We start from the raw sequence: 23,322 nt of genomic DNA on the forward strand, positions 1-23,322 counted from the left end.
TACTAGGCGCCCTGGGCACTTAAGGATCAAGGGGCCCATATCATCTGGAGAAAGGTCTTTGGAGTAGACAGGGGCCCCCTCAGTCGCGGGGCCCTGGGCACGTGCCCAAAGTGCCCAGTGGGAAAGAAAGGCACGATAGGCAGGATTCACATTGACCGGCGCGAGTCAACCAAAAATGCGGTAGAATGCGCGCGTATCGGCTGGAATACGCTCGGAGCCGACCGGCTTCCGACGCATGCTTGCGCACCGTTCGGACTGAAATGTCAGTTAATCAGTTGTAACTAATTGCGACTCTAAGAACTGTTAATAAAATACTATTTTCTTTACGGCCGTGTAAGTGCGCTCCGACGTGCGCCGGTCAATGGGGATCGTACCATACGGATTGATATGGCTGCGTATCCACTGGGGCGGAGTTTTGAGTTACATTTAACGTATTTTAGCGACGTGCGTACGTGTACTGCGCTTAGCTTTAGTGGAGACCAGCCTCACATAATATAAACATCAATTTAATCTACTAGTGATGCACTTGGTAATCAACGTTTACAGCGATGACTCAAACTCAATAAATACTTTGTAGATAAGCTGAATGAATGAGGCACCGTACACATGCTTATTTTGTCCTCGCCTTGCTAACAGGACTCAACCGCAACTGCAAATAACAATACGGTTTTGGTCACCTGTAGCCATAGGTATATTAAACTCATACAAGAGCTACAACCTCCGCCTAAACTTTCAGCTCCACCAACAAAATCACCAGTACCAGCAGCCGGCGGCGGAGCCTCCGCAGCGGTCGTGGAAGTCCCCCTCCCCGCAGCCGCCCGAGCGGAACTGGACCCCGCAGGGCTTCGTGCTGCACGACCGCGCCAGCCAGCCCTTCCAGGTCCACTACAGCACCGACCGCTACCAGAACGGCACCGAGAACGCGCGGGATCCCCAAAACCATTTAAGCTACACTGTGATAAACCCCAACCAGTACGTCTCCCAGTCGCCTCCGCTCGCGGCGAGTCCGCAGCGCCGGGCTAAGACGCCGCAGCGCCAGGGCTCGCTGCCCGAGCGTCGACCAGACGCCGTCAGCCTGCAGCAGTTGCAAGCACCAGCCCCGCCGCCTGACGATATGGAACCTCAGAATATTTCCTTCATCGGCAACGCTGAAGACGACGCGCTGCGACAGGGCATCAACCGCCTCAACATTTCCTCGGGCACGCGCACCTATCGCATCCCGTCGCCCACGCGGCCCTCGCTCGGCCGGTCCTCCTTCCAGCAGCCCGACGACGACGCCAACGAGAAGGGCTTCTACATCTCCTTCGACACCGACCAGCCGAAGCGGCCGAAGCCGCCGTTGCGCGCCAAGCGCATGTCGCCCAAGAAGGAGAAGTCGGAGCTGAGTCCCGACCGGAGCCCTGAGAACACGTGGAACGAGCGAGTCGACCGGGTGGACCGTGTGGACCGGGTGGCTAGCCAGGAAGAAGAGTTTGTCGTGCACCGGGCGAATGTGGAACCGTTGCGAGCCGCGCCCGAACGCAGGGACGCGCCCGAACCCGCCGCTCTAGTCATTGGCGAGCTCAATCCTGACCCGGTGAGTTCTTTGCACACGTCACAAACAGGGTGCGAAAGGATAATTATCAATGATAATTATCAAGATAATTATCGAATAACAGATGGATAATTATCGGTTAATAATAACAAAAAAATGCGCAAGTGAAAGTGAACTGTATTCGGAGTTTTCGAACGTGTATTTCCGCACTTGCGTCTAGTGGTAGACGTTATTTAACATAGATAGTTCTAAAGCCTATCTATTTAGCTACACAACGATCAATCGTTAACTAGCTTCAAAATATTTATCTATTTTCCACAACACTTTATGCAACTAGCGATGGATAACTTGACAACAATCAGTAAAACATAAAGCAACATTTTCAATGTAACATCAGAATTTCTTATGAAACAATATGACAAATATATCTTATACTGTTGATAATTATCACAAAGCGTTTTGCAAATTTCGAACCCTGGTCACAAATGTCGCACGCACATATCAATGTTAACGCCCCACTCATCACCGTCCTATCACTACAGACGTCAGCAGAAGAAATGGAGCGCAAAAAAGAGCGCATTATGCTGCTGTCTCTCCAGCGAAGGCAGCGCGCAGACGAGGCGCGGGCGCGGGCAGAAGCGGCGGCGGCGGCGCGGCGCGCGCGGGACGAGGCGGCCGCCGAGCTCAAGCTGTCCCGCAAGGAGGAGCAAGCACGCCGTCGCGAGCTCATCCTCCGCCAGTACAAGCTCAAGAAGGCCATCGAGGAGGCCGAGAGGGAGGTATGTGTCGCATCATGCTGCTGGCTGTCTAGTGACGGCGCGCGCGGGACGAGGCGGCCGCCGAGCTCAAGCTGTCCCGCAAGGAGGAGCAAGCACGCCGTCGCGAGCTCATCCTCCGCCAGTACAAGCTCAAGAAGGCCATCGAGGAGGCCGAGAGGGAGGTATGTGTCGCATCATGCTGCTGGCTGTCTAGTGACGGCGCGCGCGGGACGAGGCGGCCGCCGAGCTCAAGCTGTCCCGCAAGGAGGAGCAAGCACGCCGTCGCGAGCTCATCCTCCGCCAGTACAAGCTCAAGAAGGCCATCGAGGAGGCCGAGAGGGAGGTATGTGTCGCATCATGCTGCTGGCTGTCTAGTGACGGCGCGCGCGGGACGAGGCGGCCGCCGAGCTCAAGCTGTCCCGCAAGGAGGAGCAAGCACGCCGTCGCGAGCTCATCCTCCGCCAGTACAAGCTCAAGAAGGCCATCGAGGAGGCCGAGAGGGAGGTATGTGTCGCATCATGCTGCTGGCTGTCTAGTGACGGCGCGCGCGGGACGAGGCGGCCGCCGAGCTCAAGCTGTCCCGCAAGGAGGAGCAAGCACGCCGTCGCGAGCTCATCCTCCGCCAGTACAAGCTCAAGAAGGCCATCGAGGAGGCCGAGAGGGAGGTATGTGTCGCATCATGCTGCTGGCTGTCTAGTGACGGCGCGCGCGGGACGAGGCGGCCGCCGAGCTCAAGCTGTCCCGCAAGGAGGAGCAAGCACGCCGTCGCGAGCTCATCCTCCGCCAGTACAAGCTCAAGAAGGCCATCGAGGAGGCCGAGAGGGAGGTATGTGTCGCATCATGCTGCTGGCTGTCTAGTGACGGCGCGCGCGGGACGAGGCGGCCGCCGAGCTCAAGCTGTCCCGCAAGGAGGAGCAAGCACGCCGTCGCGAGCTCATCCTCCGCCAGTACAAGCTCAAGAAGGCCATCGAGGAGGCCGAGAGGGAGGTATGTGTCGCATCATGCTGCTGGCTGTCTAGTGACGGCGCGCGCGGGACGAGGCGGCCGCCGAGCTCAAGCTGTCCCGCAAGGAGGAGCAAGCACGCCGTCGCGAGCTCATCCTCCGCCAGTACAAGCTCAAGAAGGCCATCGAGGAGGCCGAGAGGGAGGTATGTGTCGCATCATGCTGCTGGCTGTCTAGTGACGGCGCGCGCGGGACGAGGCGGCCGCCGAGCTCAAGCTGTCCCGCAAGGAGGAGCAAGCACGCCGTCGCGAGCTCATCCTCCGCCAGTACAAGCTCAAGAAGGCCATCGAGGAGGCCGAGAGGGAGGTATGTGTCGCATCATGCTGCTGGCTCTCTAGGGAGGTCAGTTGTTTGTCCCTAACGTTATCAAAGAGCTATCGTATTGGCGCCGAATAATAATTGTCGTCACCGGCAAGTGACAATACCTTACTCTAAAGTGGCGCCAACTGGCGACTTATAGGTAGCCACTACTTTATTTACATCTTGAAATTCCCTAACTACGGTCTCGGCTAACTTCCAAGAAGATCTTTTAGATGTGTCATCAAAAATACTACACGTAAATGTGAGTAGTATGTAAACTGTTCAAGAGCTAAAGATTACATTCGTGAGAAAGTAAATAACAACCATAGATATAATTTTGCCATTTACCATTCCAGGGCAAAGTCTTAGACAAGACGGAGTTCCTCGAGGCCCTCAACAGCGGCGGGAATCCCGGGACCGACCGGGACCGGGATAGAGGGGGAGGGGGCAACACTAACACTCGATTACGAACCAAAGCGGGCGCCGCTCGCGCCCGGCCTAAGACGATACACGTTGACAGCGGCGCGCTGCATCAGGCAGAAGGGCTGAGGGCTAAACAGCCTTCCAATACCAACCTCACAGGTACTTACGTAGGGATCGAGAAAAAGATTGGTGCCCGTTTTCACCATCAATCTCTAATTTTTAAGTGACCCTTATTTGTTAACATAACAGGAATTTTGCTTTCGTAGGGGTGACTTAAAAGTTAGGCGTTGGTGGTATAACGGGCATAGGGCTATCGGATTTGCGCCCACCAGTTGGCGCCTCTGATAAGTGATAGGATGTTGTAGTGGCGCCAACTGGTGAAAAATTTAATTCTTAACACGAACAAACACATGAAGTAAATTCCGAAATATTATTATCCGAGAAAATATGATGTTAATTTAATTACATTTTAACGACACATAATCTTAGAAAGAAATGAAGTACATGGTTAATTGACACACTTATCAGGCACACAAATACGAGTAATTTCTTTATGAACAACAACAATACACAACACAGTTGTTGACACTGTTTTTGTAAATATGTTTTATGCAACTTTTTTACACTGAAAAGTTTGTTCATTTTAGTTTTAGCTTTATTTAACTGTCGAAAGCCGCACTAAATGTTAGCTTGTCCCTAGAAACGCACATCTATCACTGGCTATGTTAACAAGAGCCATTGATAGTTTTGCTATTTTCCCAAATGGCATGGCTGCCACCTAGATGTGCTATATTTTGTGTACACATAACATTCTGCTGATTCAATAATTGTCTACGTTAGATTTATAAACTCCTTTAGAAGGATGCTAGTTTTACGTATCCAAGTAGATGAGTTTTCAGCATAATGTTATAGTAAATTAATCTTTTGGCATGATATTTCAGCGCTAAGTTTTTTATTTCGTTATATTTTCGTTCAATATCATGCTTAAAGAGCTAAATCCCAGCTATGGTGCAACAGGCGTGGCGTGACTGGCAAAATGGACGCTTTTGACGTAACTAGAATATCTATGATCGAATTTGAGTAATGCCCAGGGTTTTGAAGTTCATGAATCTAACTTGATTTTTTTGCAATTTGTATTTCTCTCACGCTAAATATAAGTTAAAATATGATACGTTCAAAACAATGGGATATAATTCCTCACGATAACGTATCTATTTTTCTCTCATATGCGAGAATGTCATAGTTATAGATACGATCCTACTATCCTACTAATATTATAAATGCGAAAGTTTGGATGTCTGGATGTTTGGATGTCTAGATGTTTGTTACTCTTTCACGCAAAAACTACTGAACGGATTTTGTTGAAACTTTACAGTATTATTGTTTATTACCCAGAATAACATATTATTATAGGCTATAATTTATGACAAATCTGTTACCATGCTATTCATTGAATATAAAATCGTGGCATTACCTCTTTCAAACTTTGAAAGCAATCAAATGGTTCAGCCATTGCGTAAAGTGTCAAAATAGCCAGCCATTTTGCCGGTCGCGCTCGCTAGCGTTCCCTGCTGACGTGTGGTGTTGTATAGCCGGCGGCACCATGCGGCGCGACTACTACCGCGGCTCGCAGGACTCGCTGGCCGAGCGCGCCGGGCTCTACCGCGGTGAGTACCCACCCTTATGCCCGCCGGGTAAGGCCGAGAGTCGCGTGGCAATGTATGCTAACGATTTATTTATCTATTGCCCCTAGACCTTAGTCGGGCATCCTACTTTACGTATAATTTTGTGATATTTTATTTTCATACAAACTACAGCATAGCGCATCACAAAGTGAGTTACAGCCGTATAGTTCCAAAATACTGAACTTTCCTATCCATGACATTGGCAGTGGGGCGCCACTGTCAATATCGGATCGCTGGTTCCGATTTTTGCCATGTTGAAAACCATATAGTTGAACGATGGTAGCGCCCCCCTGTCATTGAGTTTGGTGGGACAATTCAGCGTGGGTCATCTATAGTGGAGGGGTGACATGACAGATCTGTCACGGTATAGACCTCTGATCTGAAGTTTCACTGACATTTGACATAGCACCCCCCAACACAAAACCTACACAGTTATGTGCTGTGCCTGTAGTTCAAACATTTTGCCATGCATTGCGACTCGACTAGTGGATATTAATCTTTATTTTGTGCTGTCCCTTTGCTAAACATAAAGTTAATATCCATGCAAGCACATCAAACAAATGTGGTGTTTTATAATAAACTGTTAAGCGTTTCAAATTAATTATTTGACATTTTATTTTATAGATTTATATTATTGATTTATAGAAATAATTTTGTCCGTAAGTTAAATGTCAAACAATTGATTTCAACAAAGGATTAGCATAGTTGTTTTTTGTTTCACTTTAATTAAGCACGGATTTTATAGCTTACTGCATGGATTTTGATGTCAATGTTTACAACACGTACAGACATTTCTATCTACATTATTCAGAAACTTAAACATAGATTACGGAATATTACTTTTATGTTATCTACTACGTAATAGTTGCAGCATGAAGATAACAAAATTATTGGTGAACGTTTCTCTTTTAGAATGCAGTAGCAAGGATTTTATTTTATGAATTATTTAATTTTGATGTTTTCTATACAAAATCGGACAAAATATTTTCCTTGTAAATGTTTCAAGAGTTACATGAGTATTTCTCAAAAAAAATGTACGTAACGAAACGGTAGTAACGAAATAGTAAGGCCATAAGGCTTATTATACATTGGCGAAATATTGTGAATGCTCTAAATTTATTCAATTCGTAATATTTGTAAGTATGCACCCAAATACGGGGTAATATTAAGGGGTTAGAAATAAAATAAGGGAGTAATCATTCATACTATTTTAATAAAATTATTTTTGTTCCATCATGTTTATCCATTTTGAGTCGTTCTCTGTAAGCTTTTTGCCTTTTGGCATTGATTTTTGGCGGCATTCCTAAAAAAACAAAAGAAGTAATCACATAAAAACACATTCAAATGATTTGATTATTTCTTGCTGGTGGCACTTCTGTAAAGCAGATAGTATCCAATCCTTTTGTTATTGACGCTCTATATTTTTTAAATAAATTAAGTAGTGAATATTACTATGCTTAGTTAGGTAATAACAGTATACACTCAGCATTATGTTGTACTTTTTCGTAACGTAACGAAATTCGTAAAAAACGTAACGAAATATTAGACAAAAAACAATAAACCTAGGCCGGTATTGTGTTCGTTTGTAAACAATTGGAAGAAGAACGAAATTATCAGAAATAAAAAGAACCTAAAAGAAATTAATATTTCCGAAGATTATCCAAAGGAAGTATTAGAAAAGAGGAAAAGTCTGCAAGCTGAGTTAGTAGAAGAGAGGAAAAAAGGAAACTTAGCATATCTGAAGTATGACAAACTAATAGTTAAAGAGAATAACAGTCAAGAGAGAAGAAAGAGAGAATCGACTACCTCACCCACTGCTTACGAAAACCAGCCCAAAAAACAACAGACTGTATCTTCAATCAAGACAAGTAGGTCAAACGCTTTCGATATGATGCGGTCTAGATCCAGCTCTCTTTCCAATATCACCACTACAAAGAAACAATAGCAAATAAGAATCGGCAAACGGAAACCGAAACCAACCAAAGAAACCAACAATGAAAGAACAGGAAAACACCAACCTCCCCCAAGCCGACTGGTCCTCGTGGGGGAAAGAGACCACAACCCTCCAANATTACTGTAGAACGATAATACAAAGAAATTTACAATAATTTAGTTACGTATCGCATTTTATGAAACAAAAACACATTAAAAAGCTAGGGTGGCAAACAGGTTTTTGTATGAAAGGTAAAAAAAGGACTTTTTAAAATATCTAAATATTTGGTAATAAGTAGGATTATAGCTATAATTCTTCGTTATCTTAAAGATTAATATTCATCCTTCAAAATTGTGTGTGTGTTTTTAATGTGTGATGATTTATAAATATAAAACTTTTGAACTGTTTCAAAGCACACTTTTTTTTCAAAATGTTCATTTTTTTTGAGAAATACTCACATTAATTTGGTAAATTATAACACTTCTTATAATATAACACAGTTTTGGAATGAGGTAGTAAGTTAACCGGTGGTGGTGTACACAATATCACTGACGTCACACCATCTCTGACGTCACTCCGTGGTGGTTTCAGTGACGCCAGCGGAGTCACCCGTAGAGGAGCGCGGGGGCGCGTCCCCCGGTAGCGCGTCAAGCGCCCCCCTCGGACGACGCGGCTCGTGCAAAACGTCCCGCGGTGAGTGCCATACCCCACCCTCCTCACACTTCACAATCGTATCCTTATGGTGCGTCCATACTGGGCGAATTTTCTCGCGCGGCAAACTCAACATCCTGCTCACTCAAGAGCAGAGTGAGCAGGATGAACAGCGTGCCGCGCGAGCAAATTCGCTCAGTCTGGACGCACCATTAATCTGTGTAGCGAAATTGCGCGTGAGAGTTTGATCGTACACCTATGAATAATGTACCTTTCGTGAATATTGCGTCCGTTATTACTCGGAAGCATTCCAATATTTTTAAGTTAGTGTTTCCTAAATTAGTCTCTGACGTATTTTTTTTAAATAAAATTAGTGTAACAAGTGGGGGCAATCGGGAATCCAAGCGATGGAAATGATAAACTCATTGTAAGCTTGTGGTGTACAAACATTTACACTTATACTGTACAAATAAACAGGATTACAGTAGATTTTCAGATTTTTCAGCAATATTCTATTAATTAGAAGTAATTTCTATGATAATAATGGCGTTAACACGATCAAACGCTCATATGCAATGCTCGTGTATGTCCCACTCATTTTGCTTGTCCCGAAAACTGCGTTAAATGTGTCCCACTCGCCACATAAGAGTGTGCCACATTTGACACATTGACTCTACAACAGTAGGACGAGTGTGTCGATGTGTTGCGAGAGCATGCCGTCCCACTCGTCCCGTCTTTTGTCCCGCTCGCTCGCCACGCGCCACTAACAGCGTTCGCTTTGCAGTGCCCCAACTGCTTGTATTATAATGAGACCATAGTAAAATTTAACACCTTTTACAATTTCAAAGTTTTGTTGTGGTCTTTGTTTGGTCCTTTAATCATTACCGAAATTATGCGGATGATATGTTTTTTTTGTTATCCCTTTCCTGATCGTCTATTTATAATTAATAGTGCACTGGAAGGACCCAAACATAAATGTATCATTAGAAACTTAGTTTGGTAATATTTTTGATACCTGCGGGTCCTTCTAGTACAGTTGAAAAGTAGACCAAATTGTACACTGCAAATCATCTCCCCCAAGCTTGACATAAAACAAGTTATATCCAGATTTGACTATCATTTACAACTCATACGTAACAGTATATCAAAATCACTGAAATACAATGTTATACTGTTGCTATGATGTACATAAAACATCTCATTTAGATAAAAAGCTTGTTTGGTTTTTATTTGTAGAATGCTTAAAGTTTTATTTATTTTTTGATTGATTTATTTTATATGTGTATGATTTCAGCAACGCATAGAATTAGATACACTCCAACATGCAAAATTTATGCTTTTTATATTTTATTTGGCCGTTTATGTAGTTTGCAACTGGACTAAATTGAGAGGTTTTGAAGCTTTTTCCAAATTTCGCCCTCTAGACCTTCCGCGCATTTGTAAAGATCGGTTCCCGACATTGTACATATTGACATGGAATCAGTGAGAGTCATGTGATGAGCAGTTTTGCCGCGTCAATAGCATTAATTTTGTTTGCCATTATTCAGTGTATCCAATAATGTGAGACTAAACCGCCGCCCGCTTGTTGCATGGCGGGCGCGGGGCGGTCGTGCATGCGAGTGACGTGTATAGGAAACATTTCAGAGCGCGTCAATGAGGAACCTCAGTCGTCCCGTGGAAGGTCTAAATATTCCACTTACCAGAGTAACTTTAAGGCGGGAAGGAAGTCTAGCTCTCTTATGAACTTGTGCGGTAAGAGACGTTTGATACCACCCGATAAGCTTGACTCACGTTGGTGTAGTCGGTTTACGCTTCGGTGCGTTGGGCTCCTTTCTGTTGCGGCTGCTGGCGGGGTGGGCTTCTATGTCTGCAAACGTCTTGATGTGATGGATTTTCTTATATTTGGTGTCTTCGGAATAGACCCAGGGTCGTTTGAATTTGGACCTTGGGATCTAGACATTCAGTGATCGCCTCGAAAATCTGTCGATCAAACGCAATCTATCTACTGATTTATCACTACTTTTTAACTATTTTATTGAAATAACACTTGCCTTCAGTAAACAAATACACGCTGGTACTGAACTGAATTAACCAATTTCCAATAAGTAGCTGCAAAATGCAATGCACCTAAAATATTGAGTACACTTTAGTTAAATTGAAATTGGTGATGTAAATTAGTGCTTGTAACTTTTAGCTGATAACTATCAACTACAAGTTGATCTATTTTGAATTACTGCAGCATGGAGAAATAGTTAAATATTGTTTACAGACATAGACTTGTTTCCACTGTACCACCCCGTCAGTAGCAATTCTTTCGTCTTGTGCACTTTATATTATTTCTTTTGGGTAATTGGCGATATATAAGTATTGAAATTTATATTATATTTAGCGAGGTTGTGGTTTATTTTGTTCTGGTTAGATTTATATTAATTCGGGTCGTTGTTAGAGCATGTTTATATACTGGTGTTGGTGTGACATCGTCCGGCATTTCATCAAACTTAGCCTTTATATCTTGGATCATTGTCTTGATTAGCTATACACTGATCAAATGACACTTCTCAGTTATTGACGTGTACTATAATATTAATGTATAAATAGTTACAAATAATATGCTATATTTAACATACACACTATTTACTGCTAATTTTATCGTAATATATCTATTTATGCGTAAAATACGAAATGTGTCAAAGATATTCGATGCTTATGTATTACGTTATCGCCTACCTTATTAATTTGCTTAGCTACTGTAGAAGTACTCGTATTATTATAAAATATTTTTACATTTAGTATTTTACGCTTTATATCAATTTAGTACTAAAATTATCGAAGAATAAATATAAATAATAGGTGTCAAGGTAAAATTAATCAGAAATAATCTTCTAAACTTACTAATTTTAATTTTATGCTAGTCAATAAAACACTAATTTAAAAGGTAAGTTGTCAATGACAAAAAACTTACGACGATTATACATTTTACTATCATTATTTGTTTTGTTGTAAGTCGTAAAATGTTTTGGGAATCAAAAGCAATAAATGTGTATGTACTTGTTTGAAGTGGGAATTTGTTTATTGTGAAGTTATTTGTGTAAATAAACGGGGTTTTTGGCATAATAGTTTAGGCAGAAAGTATTTTCACATGAGCGCACGTATTTAGTCATGTTAGTTAGTTGCTTTGTTGCATTGTAAATGCATCCGAAGTAAGTTCACTGAGTTTAGCCAAGAGTGAGCGGTCAATGTACAGAATTATGTAGATAAAAGTAATATTGTAGTTTTTTTATTTTCTATAAAGTATTTTTTACATCTTAAATCTATTTAGTAAAAGATTTTATTAGCTTTTTGAGCATAAAAATAGTCTGGGGGTGGTTTTCTACGATTTACCTACTGTAATAGTACGTTCTAACGTATGTGACAGTGATTTTTTTACTTTCTATTCCTCCCAGACTATAGTGTTTGTTTATCGTGGTTTTAGTAAAGAAACTAAGATGGGAGAATATATCAAAGGGGGATAAATTGTGATCTGTGCAACCAGCGGGTTGATTCGTATCGCCGTTGCGTGTGCGCAAGTAAAGGGTTTAAAGAGAATTGCGCGTGGACAAGATGGGGCAATAATAATGCTGTGAAAACAAGGGGTTAGGTATCATACAAAATTAGTTTTGTCGTCGTTATGATGTGTGCGCAAGTTACCAGGTTAGGTAGGCAATTTGTTTCACAAGCGCGTTAGACTTGACCGTTCCGCGTGGTGCATGCGTGTTGATGAATAAATAGAACAGACAACGGGTTAGTTCGGGTATCATACTGGGTGTATTTCGTCGCCGTTATTATTCGTGTGCGCAAGTTACAAATTAGGTAATGGATTTAAGAAATGCGCGTGAGACGTGGCGTGTAACCACGCGGCCGTTAGGTAGAGAGTTTAACAAATACGCGTGGACATGCCGTGCGTGCGTGTCACGTGGTTGGTATAAATTAATAAATAAGATGGGGGAATAATAGAACAGACAGCAGTTGGGTATCATACTAGATGTGTATTCGTCGCTATTATGCGCGTGCGCTAGTTAGGCAAAGGGTTCAACAAGCGCGTGAGACGTGGCGTGTAACCACGCGACCAAGTTAGGTAGTGGGTTTGCGCAAGTTAGGCAAAGGGTTTAAAAAGTGCGTGAGACGTGGCGTGCAACCACGCGGCCGTTGGGTAGTGGGTTTAACAAGTGCGTGAGACGTGGCGTGTAACCACGCGACTAAGTTAGGTAGTGGGTTTAACAAATGCGTGTGAGACGTGGCGTGTAACCACGCGGCCGTTAGGTAATGGGTCTAACAAGCGCGTGAGACGTGGCGTGTAACCACGCGACTAAGTTAGGTAGTGGGTTTAACAAATGCGTGTGAGACGTGAGTGGGTTTAAACCGTTTAACAAGTGCGTGAAACGTGCCGCGTGGCGCGTGACATTTAACCACGGGTGCTACGCCGCGTGGCGCGTGCCACAACGCCACGCGGGCACTAACGTGCGTGGTGTGCAGACAGCGGGCTGGGCCGCGCGACGCCGCCGCGGCGCGCCGCGTCGCCGGGGCTCCGCGCGCTTGGCTCGCCGGCGTCGGGCCCGGGCTCGCTGCCCGGAGCCATCGGCAAGCGACGCGCGCACCACGACGACTCCTCCGACGTGTCTTCGACGCACTCCTCCATCATGGACTACTCCGGTGAGTTTGACACGATTACAGAGCATACACATCGAATACCAAAGTTTAGGTACTGTTTTAAGTTCACAAATGTTATGAGTGACAAAATAAACAGGCTGAAATTGTTTTACTAAAGTAGAAAAAGATATGGCTGAAACGACGACGACGACGACAGAAAAAGATATGAAAAATCTTACCCTGCTTTAGTGAAACTGTGTCTCAGTTAAAACAAAACGAAATATTAGCGTGGTACTAAGTACTACAGCGCCATCCACATACATATACGATAGTAAATACACTCGTTAAAGACAACATCGATGACACTAATTAACTCTGTTATATCATGACACCTGTAATAAATCAAACATATTTATGATACCGTACCAACATATTATTTGATATTACTTATTTCTAATAAAGATTCTGTTTTGTTATATTAATTTCTTATTAAGTATATTTCACAGATTTATTTATGAAAAGTATCATCTTCTACTATTTATTCTTAATCTTACTTTCTTAGCGAACACTCGAGAGCGACGTAAAGGTGTTTATTCGTAACATTACTAAGTAGTTAGTTAGCTCACACGAACACGTTGACGTTATCAAGCGATGTCATACCAACACGAGTCACGAGGGCCATGTTCACGTAAAAACATAGTTAAACTTAACATAAGATTAAGAGCGACAGTGTTGTTTGTCGAGTTGAATAAAGCATGGTTTGCCGCGTGGAGCATCTTGCCCTAACAACGCATTGACATACAATAATAATTTTAATATACATATCGCTTGACAATCGCTTCCTCACCAATTTGAATAACACCTGAACCAACGCACTAATATTCACTCGTGCATTTTTCTATCGTTTGCATTACTTTTCGATATTTTAACACACTTGGCAAAATTGTGTAAATACTCAATTCGATTCAAAATTATTGAAATAAGTAAATCACCTTTCTGATAAAAGAAACCTAACTTGAAGAAATATATTGACTTTTGACAAAGTACCTAGGTATGAATTCTAAATTCACAATCACTTCTAGATGGTTAGATTTAACCTGGATTTATAATTTGAGCCAAGAATTTTGTACCAATACATTTGCTACACTTTTTTACAGACAATTATCATTTGTAATGTCTAATTACTGGCTCTAATTAAAATCTACAGAGTAAAAGTACCAAACACTGTTTGCAATACATAGGTAAATAGCTGCACAAAACCACGCAAAGGCAATCACAAACAGCCTCAACTCCCATTTACAGGGCCGCGGTTATACAAGCAGCCCACGACGAAGTCGAATCGCGGCATCATGCTGAACGCGGTGGAGTATTGCGTGTTCCCGGGCGCGGTCAACGCGGAGGCCAAGCGGCGGGTGCTCGAAGAGATCGCGCGCTCAGAGAGCAAGCACTTCTTGGTTCTGTTCCGGGACGCAGGATGCCAGTTCCGCGCGCTGTACTCGTACTGTCCCGACACGGACCACGTGGCCAAGCTGTACGGGACGGGGCCCAAGAACGTCAACGATAGGATGTTCGATAAGTTTTTCAAGTGAGTGGTTTTGTTTTGTCTTGGCATCACTTTTGGTGTTAAACTACGCATGAAATTAATCGAAATCAGATAATGTAAACATGCAGTTCAGTTCGTTCTATAATTCGCGCATCGCACCCGTTCGAACAATTTAGCGCATAGTGTAACCGCGCCATTACAGTATAAAATAACGACGCGAACCTTTTGATTTTGACCGTGAGAATTCTAGTTTATTTGTGAAGTTTGATTGATTTGAATTAAGTACTAGTTTTTATTACACTTACATTATACACCAAAACCNGTGAACTTACTTTTGCGTGAATTGGAACGTAATGGTAGAAATGGTAGAAATTATTTTCACAGTTGGCAACACTGACTGAGATGACAGTCGGTTGAAGTTGACTTTGACAAGTAGTCTGACAGACCACAACCCTCCAACATTAAGAAATAACACAAGTCATAACACAAGTCATAAACTTCAAAAAGAAAAAATTTACGTCGCAGCCCTCAACGTACTTACACTAAAGAATGAAGAAAATCTCATCGAACTAATATATGCCTTAGAACACATTAATTGGGACATTGTTGGCCTGAGTGAAGTTAGAAGAATAGGCGAAAATATCACATCCTACCCAGATTATATACTTTATCACATAGGCGAGACCCCGGGACAGTATGGGGTTGGATTTATTATAAAAAAACAGATAGCAGAATACGTAGAAGGCTTCATAGGAATCTCAGAGCGTATTGCGATCATGAATTTGAAACTACCAGGATACAAAGATCCGTGGTCTATTGTACAAATATATTCACCTACCGAACAATCAAATGTTGAAACGATTAATAAATTCTATCTAGATCTAAACAAAGCTATTCAAGAGCAGGGTCACCAAAACCTTATAGTAATGGGAGACTGTAATGGCCAAATTGGGGAAAGGCGCCCAGAAGAAAATAAGGTACTAGGACCATTCACGTATAATAACAAAACCAGAAGTAGAAATGGTGAATATATTATGAACTTTGCCCTTGAAAATGACCTAACCATCTTAAATACTACATTCATGAAAAAGAACAAGAACATGTGGACCTGGATCTCGCCTGACGGTAAATATAAAAACCAAATTGACTTTATAATGTCCAATAGAAGCAACTGCTTCACAAACTTTACCGTAATCAACCAATTAAACTTCAACACTAACCATAAACTAATCAGAACAGAATTGGCAACAAAACAACCAAAGAAANTTGATAAGGATAGAGACATGCGATTTTTGGTTTTACGAAGGTAATACGATAGAGAATAATATAAAGTAATAAAAACCACCTGTTATAGGGGCATTTTTTGGAGAAATTTATCAAATAACCAAAAAAACACGAATTTCAAAGCAGAATTTTTTCAAAAAGTATCATTTTTTATTATTTTTTGGCTTTTTTTGTGTATTTTATGTATTTTTTTAGTATCGCCTGTTATTTAGCATTATAACTGTTTTTATTTTATCAGGATATACCACTTAGTTTAAAAGTTATTACGTTTTGTTTACAATAAGTAATTGGAAGAAAAAAAATTCTATAAAAAAATAAAAAAAAATCTCAAAAATTTTTTGACCTCTTTTTTGTCGATAAAAATAGGTCTAGTTTCATCTATTTTCATATGTACACTTTAACGTGACTCACAAAAAGGAGAAACTGACTGACTGACTGACAGATCAACGCACAGCCTAAACGGCTAAACGTAGGCACTTGAAATTTGGAAGGGACGTAGCTTAGGTACCGTAGAGGTGCACTAAGAAAGGAATTCCCGCAATTCCCACGGGAACGGGAATTAGCGGGAAAAACGGGATTCACGCGTATGAAGTCGCGGGCGGCCGCTAGTTTAATGTATGTACAGATATGTACCATCCTAGACCGCATCCCACTTAACATCAGGTGCGATTGTGGTCAAATACCTGCCTTGTTATGCATAAAAAAAATCCTTTATATATTAATTATATAAGCTTAATTGGTTCAGAAGTTATAATAGATACAAAACAAAATAGATGCAGACCAATTTTGTAAAAATCCTTTGCTTAAGAACTTTTACTACCTAAGTTAAATCAAAAATGCTCTAGAAATGTAATCTCTGTTCTGATTTTTGGAATAGAAAAGAGCATTGTTGTTTTACCAAGCCTTTATTAATATCAAGCAATACCCTAATAACCCTTGTTAAATCCATAAAGCCCGTATATTTCTTTAGAAATGAAATTACAACGCTGAATTGCCTACCTACTATAGATTTTTAGATTAGAACACGAACATTGCAAGGTTAATGTCCTTTATGACTTGCAAAGGTTGGATTGAAAATTTGGAATAGTCTGTCATAAACTTTCTTAAAAATAAAGGATTCCATCAAAAAGCTGGATGCGGGCAGCGCAGGTCCGATCGTTTTAGAAATACTTAGGGGAGGCCTTTGTCCAGCAGTGGACGTCATTTGTCTGAAAATATTGACTTATAATAATGCTACATCGTTAGGTTCATTTTTGAGTTTAACCGTGAATTTGGTAAATCTTACTAATATTATTGCGAAAGTTTGGATGTATGGATGTTTGTTACTCTTTCACGCAAAAACTACTGAACGGATTTTTATAACCCAGAATAACACATAGGCTACAATTTATGACGATATGTGACAAACTAAATTTAACGCGGGTGAGCCGCGGGTAAAAGCTAGTTAAAAATAAAAGTAAGAAAGAGTCGAATGCTTTGGCAATAGTCCCCCAGCTTATCGCTCTGACAGCGTCAATTACATGTTTTGTTCGCGAGGATGCATCTCGGCTTACTGACTATGCTTCCCTGACACCGACCGTTTTTATTTGCTTTGTTTATAGCAGCACTTTCGACTGCACGAAAATTATGTGCCACGGCATAAACGTGTTACTTTGTACCCGTTTGCTAGTCAACTATGTCGAAAATTGCATGTTGTTTGTTTTTAGCTTACGTTTTGGGTTGTGTATTGATCGTGTTTACTCGTAAAATTGGAGCGATTGTTTTTTGTCAATATTTAGGGCATGATCCTCCAGTAATTGATATAAGGTATAATGGGAAAGGAAGGCTCTTGATTGATAATACAAATTTGAGAGTATTGGGTGTAAGAAGCGCCTGTCCTAAAGATGAATGACCTTTTATAATCGCAGAAACTTATTTGGGGCAAACTGTCATGAACTGACCTCCCTGAAAGTCAATAAGCGCGGCCTAAATTCAAGAGTTGGCTTACCTTAATAATAGTTAACGAAAATATTTAAATTTTGAGCCTTCTATTGTGTCAAACTTCATAGAAATCTGACAAGGTTTAAATTGGAATTATGATTTAGCATCCCTATCGTTTTTCTTTCCTGGATGAAAGTTGATTTAAACAAAAACTTGAAATTTTTTGAGGCGACTACTTATAGCCTAAGGTTTTCGGTGCCGGGTTAACCGAATTGAACCCCGTCGTCCGCTGGACTATTTTGTGCTGAACCCACTCGTAACATAAGCATAGGTACTTACCCTAACCACGAGGGGTTAAAGAAAGGGCTAAATATTATTAATTAGTACAATAAAAAATTCTTTGAAAAACGTATGCCTAATGCCTGTTATAATTATGAAAGGCTTATCTAATAGAAATTGGCAACAAAACAACCAAAGAAACTAAGACCTAGACAAAACCCAGGAAATACAAAGCTCGGAAAACATCAGTCAAAACAAATAGCAATCGCTCTTAGGAACAAATTCATAGACTTTAAACTTAACACAAGGAAATTGGGAACACAAGAAAAATACAACTGGATAGAAGATATCATCCAAACCCAGATAAAACTCAGCACAAACACCAAAACAAAAACGAAAAAGTGGCTAACAATAGATACTACAAAACTATTAGAAGAAAGAAGCAAGTTAATCAAAACAAAAGACACACAAGATAGAAGAAAGCAACTAACGAGAATTAGTAAAGATATCAAAGAAAGCATAAGGAAGGATAGGAAACAAACCAGAATGGAAGTAATTGAAAGATATATAGGCAAAACAGGCGGAGTCAAAAAAGCAAACAAAGAATTGAGAAATTCAATGGACTGGATCGTCAAAATGAAAAACACAAATGGAAAATGGAATTATCGCAGAACAGATATATTAAGAACAGCTACTTCTTATTATAAGGAACTGTACAAAAGTAACGGAACTGAAAGCGAAATCAATTTGGCGGAAATATCAGACGTCCCTGACATTCTTCAAGATGAGGTTGAGAAAGCAATAAATACCCAAAGTGCAGACAAATCTCCAGGCCCCGATGGCATAAACAATGAAATCCTAAGACAAAGCAAAGAAGCTTTAATACCTATTTTCACGGATATGTTTAACAATATCATGACCACTGAAATAATCCCCCAGCAATGGACAGTGTCTAACATCATTCTTCTGTATAAGAAAGGAGATAAATACGATATTGGAAACTATCGCCCTATCAGTCTCATGTCCAACATTTATAAAATCTTTGCCAAGATAATTTTAAAACGAATCGAAAGCACACTAGACGAACAGCAACCCATCGAGCAGGCTGGATTTCGTAAAGGCTATTCTGTGATTGACCACATTCATGTAGTACGTCAAGTTTTAGAGAAGTACAATGAATACCAGCTTACATACTACATTGCATTTGTCGACTACAGTAAAGCATTTGACNTTATTATTATTATTACTAGTTTTTATTACAATCAAATCAGATTTAGAGCAGATGACTGTAAACTTTATCATAATGAAAAAAATTAATGGATGTAGCCGAGTCATGGCACGCTGTTAAATTCGTACCATCGACAACAATGTTAACTAAACATTGCCTGTCATGTCGTCTCGTTCTATCGCAAAGAATCACCATTTGATGTGAGCGAGAGCAAAAACGGAAATGGATAGTTAACAGTGTGGCCGTGTGTACAAATAATAAATCTTCATTTGATTGACATTTGACACGTTGTTTGCTGCCGCAGGTACAACTCGGGCAGCAAGTGCTTCTCGCAGGTGCACACGAAGCACCTGACGGTGACCATCGACGCCTTCACGATACACAACTCGCTGTGGCAGGGCAAGAAGGTGCAGCTGCCCAGCAAGAAGGACATGGCGCTAGTCATCTAGGCTCTAGTCGGTAGTAGCGCCGAGTCCCTAAGTTAGAGTCGGTTAGTGCATTTCCTCGCGGAGCTGTGTTAAGTTAATTTCGCTTGAGTGAGTGATGTCGCCCGACCCGGTCGGCGCCTGTGTCATATTGTACAGTTAGGACGATAGGAGGTCGTGAGCTCGAATCGAGTTAGGTTTATTTGCATTAGCTTCGATCGGTTCGCATTACATTTTTGAAAGTTTATCATGTTGAATTTGTGGCCGCTGTGTTGTGTTATTTATTTCCTGTGTCTAGCTCTGCGGCGGTTCCCACCTGCGAACTTGACGGCACTGAGCGCTCGGATGTTGACACTTTAGAGAAAACAAATGAATTCAATGTTAAAGTTTAAATAAATGATAGTAATGCAATTTATGTTAAAATGTATAAGACTGAAACTTAATTTTCATTAAATAAATCCAATATTTCCAAGAATAAGCTGATTAGTTTGTTTGACGTTTCGTTTGGCGCGCGGGTGGGGCCGCGGCGTCGTCGCTTGGCGTGTATGTTGATGCTGCGTTAGTCCGGCATTCGAATGTGTTACTCAGTGTATAAACGCAATGTTTGCCATATGTATTAGTGAGATGGTCGATACGTTCCAAATTGATTAAATTGTCTCAAATGTACCAGCCGAACTGTCGGATCTCTGGTCGTATTAGATACCTTTAAACTTTAAGTAAACTGTCCTCACGTCAAATCAAATAACATGTTCACAAACTAATATCGCTTATTTGTTATAAATATTAACTCGTTAGTGATTATTTCAATTGACTGGAGTAAGATTAAGGTGATTACGTATTCGTTTAACTGACCCTCATTTAACGTTATTTCTATTTCCATTTTTTTACTGCTTGTATAGCTAAAATAAGACGAGGCACATTTTACGTGGTAATTGTACTGCCTTATCCTGTAAATAATTGTTTTTGTATACAGCTATTTATTAAAAGAATGTTAAACGAGAATTGATGAATATCATTTTTTCATTGTTTAATGATTGGTCATCAATAATAAATATACTACCGATAGTATATGGTATGCAAATATATTGTATTATTAAAAAGCATAACGAAATAATATTGAATTTCATATTACTCAGTTGTTTTATTTCCTCTTTTCTGCTTCGTCAGTCCGGGTAGATGATATCCATTCACAAAAAATAAGTGCAGGTTTTTAGGGTAAACAGTTTTATCATTACAGCTGGTATTTCAGTCAGTATCATTTAGAGTTCAACACCGATAAAAAAGCTATCATTTTTAGAACAACAATATCCTGCACGGAAACGTTAAAGATGCGCCTACGCAACTTCCATTATGTATTAGTTCCAGACATCGCAGTAACCACGCCAACCGCCTGCGTAAGAAAGAATGAATGTGAATGGTACCTACGCGGCGCTAGTGTCGCGTGCATCCGCCAAAAGTCCCACCTACCCACTTATTCTTTGACTAGTAGTCGCCGGCACGCGGACGCAACCATACGTCGACATTGCGTTACAAGCGTAGTTTTAAAAGTGCTAAATGTCATCCGTAGACATTCTCAAATCTGTGATGCCTTAAACAGAGTAGTGAAAATATAGTGCATGTCTACGTGATCGCAGTTCGCAGACGATAATTTATAGATGTGGTTACAAAGAGCCTATGTACCCACAGACAGTTTACTGTACCTACCTAAACTGATGATGATCTAACAAACAATTTGTATGAAGTTTACTTACATTACGATTGTGTTTCGATAAGCAGTAATGGTGTTGCTGTTTCAGCGTAGAGATTAAAGGTAAATATAATATGAATATATAATAAAACTCTATAATTAATGGTTGAGGCACTCTGTTTATAGGACAAAAGGTATAAAAATAAAAGAAATGAATTGACATAACATTTTTATTAATAATATTTACATCGAATCAATCTACATAAAATTAATACTGGCTAATTAAATAACTAAAACTACATTTGTATTTTTGTGACTAATTAAAATAATAGCAAAAAATATTGAGCAAACAACATTGCTTTAAAGTAGTATTCTTTTTTCATAATATTTTTAAATGTTATCCACTACGATTACACTCACAATCATAAATCAAGCTAGATCTATATTTATTAATGATACTTAATTAAATTACTTTGTTGGATGCTGTTTAAGCGAATATAATATATTTTATATCACGTGGTTAAAGGGTTAGAATGCGGAAAAGCTTAACATTTTATTAAATTTCACTATTAATATAAATGCTGATATTATTGCAACAGTTGTTAAGGCATTGCCAGGTTTCGTTACATCATAAGAGTATACGCTTGTTTAATAATATGATTGTATATAAAATATAATTTATTTGGCTGTGGCTGACTGGTCTATTTAATGATGCTAGAATTTATATAAAATACAGACTACATTACTTAATCGTAAAATATGAAATAACTATTATTAAAATCAATTTTTGCTTCTGAGTATTATTTTCATTCAATATTTATAATAATTGTAATGTAATAATTAATCAAATGTATTGTTTCACAAAACCAATCATAAAACTACTCAATCAAAAAACAATGTTAAAAAGAATCGATCAGAAAATATAATCATCATAATAAAATTATATTTATTGTTAGTTAAAATATTTTTAATTTGGTTTTAATCATTACGTTTAGTTTATTGAGTTTATTTCAGTCTATTTAATTTCAATATTGTATCGAATTATTTATATTACCTAAATAAATTGTGTAACGTTAACACTACTTTTAGCTTCGACTACAGTGCTAAGTATTTGTCAATGGTACATATTTTACTTTTTTAATTACTAACGGTTGGTGCCCTTAAACGTAATATTTTATTAGATTAGAATATAATGTAAATAATATGAATTAGCAATCATTAGATTAAATAAGCATTCGCATCGCATTACCTAATTACGCGAGTAATTGGAAGTTGGATAATCATATTATTATCACTTTAATAATTTTTAGAAATGTCCAAAGCCATCTTACGTTTCGTATGTGTATGCCAAGATAATCACCGATTTGTACTCTAGCAGAGGTTAATGAAGCCTACTTATGTAACTCCCTATTCAAAAANTTTGATAATACCTATTCAACAAAAAAATAATCGTTCAAATTGGTTTATAATCGGCGGAGATATTGCGTATAAAAAAGTTCATCCCCAATTTTCCACCCTTGGGGGTTGTTTTTTTTATTATTAAATTTAAATGGGACCACCCTTGAGGTATTACCTATACGCCAAAAAAAGATTTGTTCAAATCGGTTCATAATTGGCGGAGTTATCGCGTAACAAACATAGAAAAAAAAAAAAAACATACGGGTCGAATTGAGACCTCCTCCTTTTTTGAAGTCGGTTGAAAATGAACTAATTTAGGCACTTGTACAAGGTATATGTATTCATCGTGCTCTTTGCGTGATATTATGTGTGACATTTTATGAGGCGGCGCTGGGCGGCGGGTTTATTAAAAGAAATGTAGAGGTTCCGCATACATACTTAATTTCCGTAGCAATGTGAATTAATGGTCACTAAAATTGTAACAGTGCGTAATATTTATGTTTGACAGTACAGCAACATTGGTAACCAACGAACAGAGTTTTAGCGGTCGTTGGTATGTTACGTGCGTGGTGTGACGTAGGGATGTTATGGATATGTAGTATCGGTTATGGATACGGTTACGGATATAGGAATAACATTATACCG

General features: G+C 40.2%; 1 protein-coding gene across 10 annotated transcripts in view; it reads left to right on the forward strand.

Moving 5' to 3' along the window:
• The window catches only part of Patronin (calmodulin-regulated spectrin-associated protein patronin), an 80,376-nt gene extending 59,799 nt beyond the window's left edge, over positions 1-20,577 (forward strand). For 6 of the 10 annotated variants that reach the window (XM_028316227.1, XM_028316221.1, XM_028316223.1 and 3 more), the window contains 9 exons: positions 737-1,576; positions 2,077-2,313; positions 3,952-4,177; positions 5,611-5,685; positions 8,228-8,329; positions 9,932-10,039; positions 12,800-12,976; positions 14,216-14,498; positions 19,472-20,577. In XM_028316227.1, the coding sequence (XP_028172028.1) occupies positions 737-1,576; positions 2,077-2,313; positions 3,952-4,177; positions 5,611-5,685; positions 8,228-8,329; positions 9,932-10,039; positions 12,800-12,976; positions 14,216-14,498; positions 19,472-19,616 (2,193 nt within the window). In that variant the 3' untranslated portion in view covers positions 19,617-20,577. Of the gene's footprint in view, positions 1-736; positions 1,577-2,076; positions 2,314-2,366; positions 3,602-3,951; positions 4,178-5,610; positions 5,686-8,227; positions 8,330-9,931; positions 10,040-12,799; positions 12,977-14,215; positions 14,499-19,471 lie in introns of those variants that run through there. The other 4 variants (XM_028316224.1, XM_028316226.1, XM_028316229.1 and 1 more) reach the window with 4 other exon arrangements.
• The last annotated feature ends 2,745 nt before the right edge of the window (positions 20,578-23,322 follow it).

The sequence above is a fragment of the Ostrinia furnacalis genome, unplaced genomic scaffold (assembly GCF_004193835.3).
Source record: "Ostrinia furnacalis isolate ACB-3 unplaced genomic scaffold, ASM419383v2 OfSCF5472, whole genome shotgun sequence".
Taxonomy (NCBI): domain Eukaryota; kingdom Metazoa; phylum Arthropoda; class Insecta; order Lepidoptera; family Crambidae; genus Ostrinia; species Ostrinia furnacalis.